General features: G+C 32.2%; 1 protein-coding gene across 1 annotated transcript; it reads left to right on the forward strand.

The window, feature by feature from the left end:
• Positions 1-1324: 1324 nt before the first annotated feature.
• LOC132563905 (receptor-type tyrosine-protein phosphatase kappa-like) lies at positions 1325-8099 on the forward strand (the record flags this gene model as incomplete). The annotated part of the gene is made up of 18 exons (XM_060228666.1): positions 1325-1436; positions 1650-1777; positions 2451-2626; positions 2884-2971; positions 3471-3547; positions 3729-3765; positions 4167-4264; positions 4412-4540; positions 4699-4844; positions 5138-5273; positions 5740-5889; positions 6045-6144; positions 6261-6334; positions 6488-6613; positions 6796-6912; positions 7365-7522; positions 7699-7834; positions 8031-8099. Coding segments are annotated over 18 exons (2057 nt in total), but the record flags the coding sequence as incomplete, so codon positions are not given.
• Positions 8100-10065: the final 1966 nt, after the last annotated feature.

The following is a 10065-nucleotide window of genomic DNA, read 5'->3' on the forward strand; positions in this document are numbered from 1 at the left end:
GCACTTCGGGATATTATGTTATTATATAACCATTCATGCTTCAAAATTGAAAAAGGAAGCAAGGCGTGACCGAATAAGCGGTAATGTCAGAGGTTAGACTTTTTAGCTAATTTATTGCGATTTTGATACTACTTAATGTGCATATGATACTGTAAGTTATGCGATCTGCTTATTACTTTAATGGTATACATGCTTTCTAATGTAAAATTAAAGAAGAATGGAGGAAATAATAAACATTTATTTAAAAAGAGCTAAAAGCTAAAACAAGTAATAGCCCCTTTCCTTACTATAGAGTGTGCAGCTGGATATTACACCATTGCATGCAACCAGTCTTGCCTTGGCAACTGTAAGGAATCACGCTGTGATCGAGCTAGCGGACACTGCCATGGTATGGTTTTTAATTCCCTTGACCATGTAACCGGTTATTTATTGCGATACGATTGTGGTTTACAGTGTTAGGCCTTTACAGTATGGTTACCAATGGACCTTGGATATATTTGAACAGAATTTAAAGACTATGGTATACAGCCTTATATCAATAGAATAGGTTCGGCAAAAGGGGTGTTACAATTGTCACTTACAGAGTTATAATTGCAGTTGTGTGCAGACCATGTTGATAATTACTGATGTAAACAGATTTTGATGAAAACAGCTTGAAAATACCAATATGTCAGCCAAATGAAAATCCAAATTAATACGACATTCCTATGTATATCTTGGTCTATTCAATATAATACATGCTGTATCATTCGACGCAATGTTAATCCTCATTTGCATTTGCACTTATAGCACATTTACTCGCTAGATAAAATTTATTGAAGAAATCGACCAAGACGGTACTCTTCGAATACTTGACATTGGAATTTAGAGTGTTCTCTTGTAAACCTTTATCTAGTTATTTTGATGCATTCACAAGTTCCGTCGAACTTGTACTTGAATTCTGGTTCCGAAAACATATCGATTTTGTATTAATATTTTAATCATTTTTTTTTTTTCTAAATATTCCAAGATAGACAAATTGTATATTTTTTACAATTTTCAATAAATTGTTGATCTTTATTATACCTCCTCGAGTAAATACAAATCAAAGTTTCTAAAATATAGAATAAAAAATATGTTATCTGTTGAAATTGATACATTTATGATTGCAATATAAACGAGCATGTGAATGTATGATGGCAACTAACAAAAGGTATTCACAAACAAAATGGATGTTATGCATTTACAAATGAAATGACTTGTTCCACAATGAATGAAATATTTTAATAGCCTTGATAAAGACGTCTGGACATAAATATATTACTATTTCAAACATACATTACAGAACAGGCACAGGTATCAGCCACAGATCAGACGGCAGTGTATGCTGGCGTTAGTGTAGGAGTAGTTACCGGTCTTGCCGTCCTCGTTATTGTGTTGATCGTACTTCTACGGAGGTATGCTTTATTATTATTGATGTGAAACAAGGTATGCCTTATTGTGCACTGAACTAGTATATTCAATTATTAATACACAGTTAAATGACGCTATATTCATATTCAATATATCCTGTTATGTTTGTTGCTCAATTTCAGATACACTGATGTTATATATATGAACTATGTGAGTCATCTTCCATATATAAACGTGGATAATTAATATCGCTTCAGAAAGAGGCTATCAACGTATAAGGAAAACTCTCATGACCAGAGTGATACAAAGGCTAACAGAATGCATTATTTACCAACCATACCAAAGAACGCACATGAGGAGTGTTCGGACGATCCAAATGATGCAGGTTTTATACTTATTGATTTTAACATTTAGCATTACATACAGCAATTTTTCTGCTTAATGTTCTCATACTGGTCTTTAAGGTTATGCAAATTATAATAATAATGCTATGACACTTAAAAAATATTGGAAATTAAAACAAAACTTCCTTAACTATGACATTACATCAGTCGTATCTTAATATTATCTATATAACATTTTTGTGTCAGTATCATAAACTTATGTTTTAATAGATAATATTCAATACTCCCTGTTCGCGACTCGGGTTGTTCAACTTCCCAGGCATTATGTTGTGATCGACTGCGGTAATTATGACATGGAAGGCACTTTACGCATTCGTGCAAAAAAGTCAGTTCCGTTATGATTAAATTTTATATGGTCATCTTGCAATCTATTACCTTGAAGTCACTCAGCCCTTTATCATTTGTTATAATTGATAATCATTCATGTTTTTATCTACATCTTTCTGAAAGTGTCAAATTTGTATATCAGGTATCGGCATTTCATTGCAGATCAAATCATTACGCCGTTGTTGTATGTGGTTTTACTCTCTCTCAAAATGGTTGTTTTTAACATTATAAGAACATCTACTAACTATTGAGAAAAAAACAAACGTGAGTGAAAAAAATATCATATGGCAGTCACTGGCTATGAAACCTATATTTATATTCAATTAGATATTGTGAACGAAAGTGGACGTGTCTACGTTAATATGCACGACATTAATCTCACTACCGACAACGAGGTTGTGTACAGCAACATTGACGCCAGTAAAATGCGTATAAATGATCTGCGATTGATGATCTCCAAGAAGATGATGAATAAAGCAGAAGGATTTCGGGAGGAATTTAAGGTATTTAATCTGGTAAACATGGACATTTAAGTAGTTAATCGATATGTCTGTGTAACACTTTGTTAATTTTGAAATTTGAGTTGTTTATTGATGTGGTTATGTAACACTGTTAACTTGGAAATTTGAGTTGTACCATTGACCTATGCTTAGCATCTAAAAACTTTTGAGTTAAAATCAAACCTTGACCCTAACATGACTATAATGGTTTGTTCCCATCATATATGTTCTTAATAATCATTTTCCATTTAATCGTTTAGATGTTCCCCGTGGGCGCAGTTCATCCTCACGAAGTTGGCAAAAAGGCTTCAAACAAAGCCAAAAACAGATTCAAGACAACATTCCCATGTAAGAAACTGCTCGGCTGTCTACCAAACCAAAAATCCTAATATTAAAATGAAAACTGTCTCATCATTACATATGTAAACATTTTTTGACATTGTCCTCTACGTACATTTTTAATTTTGTACTATCTTTTTTCAATCACTTAAGAGTTATACTGTTTAGAAACTTTATTGACACCTAGTATGCTTTATCAAAAATATTGCTTGAAGCTCTGTGTCTCATTTTGGATGTCTGGTTTCTATGAGAGTATTCGACATTCTGTTCTCTCTTTTGTATTTTTGCTGCTATCTAAATAGAATTACATCGTGTCTTCCGTGCGTCAACTATCACATCTAGTAATACGACAAAATACGTACGAAACTAATAAATAGTTTAGCCTAGGATCGACCGTTTTCCATAATTCCGAACAAACTACATTGAATTATGTATTTGCTGTGTTTGAATTATTTTTATTTTTATGAAATCGGGTTTTATTTATTTTTTTTTTTTTTTTTTTTTACAGATGACCATTCTAGGATTATATTGGAAAAGTCAGGAAATGATATAGATACGACTTACATCAATGCAAATTACATCGATGTAAGTATATTCTGGAGTGAATGAAAATGCAGGCTACATTAAATGATATCCTTTTTCCATATGGAAACAAATTAATGGTATCTATATTTCTTCTGGACCTATTTTCATAGTTAGGAAGTTGGTTATGTCCAACCTTTTGTGATTTATCAAAAGCATTCTGAATTTGCAACTTCTTTTTCAGGGCGTTGAAACAACAAAACAATACATAGCCAGTCAAGGTAATTTATATCTTGTTATGCATACATAATTGTATGTGAAGATTCGTTCCGTTGTTGCCTTGACTGCAGTGCCTATTTATTCAGATTTTTCATGTGACGGTTATTATTAGTGTTTGATAATCTTTTTCATGCCTAACGGCGTTTGGTTTTATCTAAATTATTTTTTTATTTTGTCAAACTAACATCACAACTTTTTCAACATATTATTTTCATCAATATACTCCCATAGCATATTGTATAACACAGCATAATCCGTATAAAAAGTAGTACGTATTATGACATCGCATAAACTATATTGTTCACATTCTAGTGCTTTTGAAGTATGAATTGTGGGTTCGCGAGATGTGTATTAATCAATTAACATTACCCCGTAGTTTCAAAATGTTATTTATGATACATAGGACCAAAGCCAAATACTTTGGACGATTTCTGGAGGATGGTGTGGCAGGTCAGCTCCGGGAAGATTGTGATGCTAACAAACCTAATTGAGGGTGGCACAGTATGTCTACACTATTTTTCCCTTGTGATATATAATCCATTGTTTTACTAATTAAGCCTGGTGTATATCATCAATAATTATAGTTATCATATTATGTACTTGTGTATTTTTTTTATCATTACCTTATGTGTCTTTTTATTTTTACAGGTCAAATGTATTAAATACTGGCCAGATGAAGGGGAGCCACTATCAACTCAAACATTTCATTTGAGACTTAACAAGGAGACGACTTATGCATTTTACGCCATCCGTGACATGTCAGTCATGCAAAAGAAGGTAGCATTATCATCATGTAGCCAATTTTATTTCTTATAAGAACCACGTATCCATGAAAAAAACTATGTCTAATTGGCTTTTTGTTTGTTTTTTATTGTTTTCCTTTTTAACTATTTCGTTTTAAAACTTAAGAAAAGTGATCATTACATTTTCATTAGACAAAAGAGGAGCGACAAGTTCAACAGTTCCATTTCATGACTTGGCCGGATCATGGAACCCCTGACACTCTGGAACTTGTTCTTTTCCATCGTCGAGTAGTGTCACGTGAAACGCACCTCACAGGACAGATGGTGGTACATTGCAGGTAATTTAAGCTACAGCAACGTTTTCGGCTATGCTTTTTCTTCCAGTAGCAAACTCATTGACATTGTTTGAGATAATACAATACTCATTAGTATCTATGGATACTAGCAACGTTTAATCGTAATCTTAATCAATCTATCAAACTCAAATGTTTGTATATCTACCGTTGAGAAATAGCATCCAAACATGGATTTTTTATAAATTCGATTGTTTCTTTTTTTTTTCATTTAATGTTAGATGAAAAGAAAGAGGTGCTGTGGATGACAACTGATCAATATATTATTTATATTGCAGTGCAGGTTTAGGTAGAACCGGGACCTTTATTGCATTAGATGCACTTCTCACGAATGGCAGGGAAACGGGATATGTCGATATTCCAAGATACATTAAGACAATGAGGAAGGACAGAATGAATATGATCCAAACCTGTGTATGTGTTAATTTCGAATTTGCCGTTATTATCACTTCAAGTAACAAATACGCTTTGATTGGTACCCGTTCTTAAATATACATTACTTAGAATGCTGTTATAATCTCGGCAAAAAGCATAACGATCTAGAATTTGTTGACCAAAACTATTTCTCATTCTCTGTCCGATATGAGGTTGAAAGTGTTTTTATTTTCGTTAGAATGCTAGATGATTTCGTTGTTGTTGTTTTATTCTGATTTAGAAAAGTGACATTGAGCATGATTTTACATGGCGTGTGTGTTCGATGAAACAGAAGACACTGATCTTATTATTCATGTAATTGTAGAGAATTAATAACTCATCTAATGGTTTGCTTTAGATATATCCTTAACGTATAAAACCTTACATTCAAACCAATCTGTACGTAAACCCATATGAAAATAAGGAGTTCATGTCTTTATAAATTTAGACGTTCTTTACACTTTAGGATCAATATGTTGCGTTGCATGAGTTACTTGACGAAGGCTTCAATTTACAACCATCGCACATTTCCCGGGAAAATTTTCCTGCAGTATTCGCCAAAATCTGTCCTGGAAATCAACCTACAAATCAGACAAGGATTCATCAGGAGTTCACGGTAAACACTGAAACATAATTATCGTGTTATCATATCACAACAACAAGAAAAAAGGTAAAATAATAGTGTTCAAAAAGCTTGAAAGTCCTATCAGTTAGTTTTCGTCTGTTTCATAATGGAAAGTATTATACAACAGAACATGTAATCTGTTGCAGGCATTGCAAAGCTTCAACCCTAATTATCCTCCAAGCTGTTATTCAGCAGCGATGAAGAAAAGTAACAAAGACAAGAATCGAAAAATGGACATCCTCGCAGGTATATAATGATAATCCCAATGATATGATATTTGAAATAATTGATCAATTATGGTATCAATTTCAGTACAAATTGCGGTGATAATTATCTGAAACTGATCATAATTTTGTTTTAAGTGGACAAGTTCAGAGCATTCCTTCAATCGCAGCAATCGAATAGGACCGATTACATCAATGCAGTTGAAGTACAGGTAACGTTTTCTTATTTTACTAACTTTTTTATGTACGTGTATATTACATATCTCTTTTTATACATATGCTTTTAAAACAAAATCTTTATGATTGAATTATGATGTAAATGATCAATCACTATTTTTTATGAATTTGTCAAAACCCATTAACAGTCTCACACATCAAAGTCCGGGTACCTGATAACACAGTTCCCTTTAGAGAACACATTTGATGATTTTTGGACGATGGTGTTTGACTATAGCTGTGAGAATATTGTTGTCCTTGGCCAACCTACCGAAGTAAGTAATTTAAAACATTCTTTGTATAAAATGTATAACTATTTCTATGATTAATATTCTGTACACGAAATATGATTAGGGTATCTCTTACTCGCTAAATACAAGTGGGAATGCATTATCAATTGTTAATGAGAGAAAAAATAAATTATCCTGGCATTAATAATTATATTATGTTCTTTCAGTGCTGGTTACAGAAAGACGACGACTCCACAGCATCAACTATTTTTTCATTTACAAAACTGAACGAACGTGATATGAATGACGATTCAACACTTGCTGATTACCAAATAACTGGACAGGTTGTATTCTTTTGACCTTTACATAAATTAAGTAATTAAAGTTATTTCTGTCCTGATTTGGTGACAACTTTCCATATACCTATAACATATCACTATTGTAACCGGTTTCAGCAGCAATATTGAAAATAGATTATCGATAGCTGAATATTTAATGACTATGTGCATGAATCCACTTCTAGCGCGAATTTAAACCGCTCATTAAGCGTCCATTCATGTAACAATTAATGAATTTATCGATTACATAAAGAAAGTATTGATAAAGTTAGTTAATGCAAAATACTCATTTACCCATATAGATCGATAGTGAAAGACATTCGATGTGTAGGTATAACCATGCTTTTTGCATATATCATATGAATATTGAAATAATATAAATTAAATAATATGCAAAACTTCTAAATCGCCTGCACTTTTAACAATTTCTTGATTGTCCATTGAACAATTAATGATAGAGTGACAGTAGAGAGGCAACAGTCAGGATCTTCACCTTGGCCACGTGGTCAGCGGACTGTTTGCTGCCACCATCTGACTCGTCCATACTCCTACTTCTAGAACAGGTGGACAGTCGTAGGCGCTCAGACGATGCAAAACCTGTAGTCATTCTGTGTCGGTATGGCAATTGATTTCGTTTTGACAGAATGTATTAATAAGAATATATACCAAATTGACATTGAAACATATAACTCATTGGTGTTTATGTAAAATGTAATTAAGAGTTATAAAGAAGGGTATTTAATATCTGATGTAAAATGTAATTAAGATTTTAAAGAAGGGTATTCAATAAAGGGATGGGTGCACACAGAGTGGACTGTTCTGTTGTATATCAAACATCAGAGATCAAATGAAGATGGATGGGGAAGTTGATATATTTCAAACAGCACGTCAGTTGAAAAGGCGACGACCTGAGGCGCTGGAAGATGTGGTAAGCTACATGTACACGAATCATTCAATGTAAGAATAAAAGTCTAGTTCGCAAATGATATCAACATGTTTTACTTATGTTATTTTGTTCTTTGCATCTGATAATTGATCATTTGTTTTCGATTGAAAAATTTAAGATAAGTTTCGATGCCAAATAAAACTTTCATTTATATTTACTTTGTTTTCTTTTACCATAGAAACAATACCGGTACTGTTACAAGATCCTGGACCAATATATTGATTCAACTGATCTGTATGTCAACTAAAGTCTCAAGAAAAAGCGCAGTCAGTATTGTAATATACATGATTTTACGACATTTACGTTAATGTACACGTTAAATGATTCACGAACTGAAGAAAAGCAATTGCTCATTAATCCCATCGCCATTTACAATAATGGTCCGCCATCATCTTACTACGTGGCCTGACTTCAACTGCTGTAAATACAAGATACAAGGACTTTTATTTAGAGTCATGTTTTTGAACAATAAAATATTGATTATGTAGAGCAATTATCAGGACTATGAATAACAAAACAATGATATATTGTAATCACTAAACTAAAACATACATAACAGATAACTTCACAAACGATGCTAGCTAAATAAAGATCATGCGACAAAATAGCCCATGCAGCATATATAAATGATATATAAAACATGAAAAAAACATAAAAAACATAAACCCCGGGTTTATGGTTGTGACCTTATTGGTTAGGTAAGGGTCTCAAGCAGAGGTTGTTTTATATTTTATATTCAATGTGTTACGCAAATACTAACGTGCGAAATAAATATATTGAAAACGGTAGCATAACTAACGTCAAATCGATAGCATTGATGATATAATGAATACCTGATCATTCGTTTGACAGTGGTGAAGGAACTGAATGATAATCTGTAATTGTTGTATATATTTTGTATATTCACTAGCAATAACTTGTCATATGTGTAATTGAATCACTCGATAATATAAGAAAAACGTCATTTTTCAAAGAATACTTACACTATCAACACTTGGAGCAAATCGCAAAGTGGATCTCGATCGTGAACCAGTTCCGTAGCTAATTAAGTTGCCATGCTGTCGAGTTGTTCTGCCATTCGTTTACGTACTTTATATTTTACTAGAGATATAATTGAGCTCAACACTGTTGTTGAATGTCATTAATTCTTTCAGTATGTATATCAGGGATCAGACTACTTGATTTTGGATTATCCATTTGGTAGAGCTAAAGATCATTTCTTTCTAAACAGGCAGTATATTGCAATTAACATTTACCAAGATTGCATAGAAATCATTCATGATTTTCTCGCGGTTTATTGAACAATTAGCAGTAAATAAGTCTTTATCAGAAGTTGAATTATGATACATATCAAATGAACTGAAAATATGTAATAATACGACATTAATACACATAGATACTTTTCAACAAATATCTATTCTATAGTTATGCTTAAAGAAAAAAAATGAACATGTTTGCTATTTTTTTTTTATTATTATTTTTTTGTTTTTGTGTGTTAACCGATGTTTAAAAATGCACATTATATGGTTACTGTAAGTCAGAAAATGTTTAGTTTGTTTGCTTAACATTCCGGTATAGAATTAAACGGTAAGAGGGGCGATGATTTTAGATGTTTAAGTACAAATAAGTTGCCTTTCATGCTTGACTTGAACATACATGTCATAAAATTAATTTTGCAATGTTTTCGCTCCGAATCTTGTCAGTTCAGAGAGAAACGGAAGAGCGATGCAGACCAAAGAGACAACTACATCCATTGTTAACAAATTATGCAGTCAAGTAGTATATTTTGTAATTCATATTAAAGAGCTATTATATTTTTTCTTAATGCTTGATTTGCAATGGGTCAATTTGATATATATATACCATATGTTTTATATTTTTTATCGATATTTTGATAACAAATGCGCTATGTATCAATGATACCATGTTTTATACTTACCAGACTACTTATAATAAAGCTTGAAATATCTTGTTTTTGTCATAGTTATGATTGGCAACATTTGAAAGAGATTTCTAAAACATCAGATAATGTTTCAGATATAACTTTATATCTAGTTTTAACTAACATATTTATTATATACAATCCATAGTCTTCACTTTGTTAAACTGTGAGTTTACATAATCTAATGTTCAATGATTGGAACATTATTTTCATTGTTTAACGTGTCAACATCTTGTTCAGTATTTTGATCTGAAACATCTTGAATACTCTG

Source organism: Ylistrum balloti, unplaced genomic scaffold, assembly GCF_031769215.1.
Source record: "Ylistrum balloti isolate Yb309-2 unplaced genomic scaffold, AGI_CSIRO_Ybal_v1 Utg371912, whole genome shotgun sequence".
In the NCBI taxonomy this organism is placed as follows: Eukaryota; Metazoa; Mollusca; class Bivalvia; order Pectinida; family Pectinidae; genus Ylistrum; species Ylistrum balloti.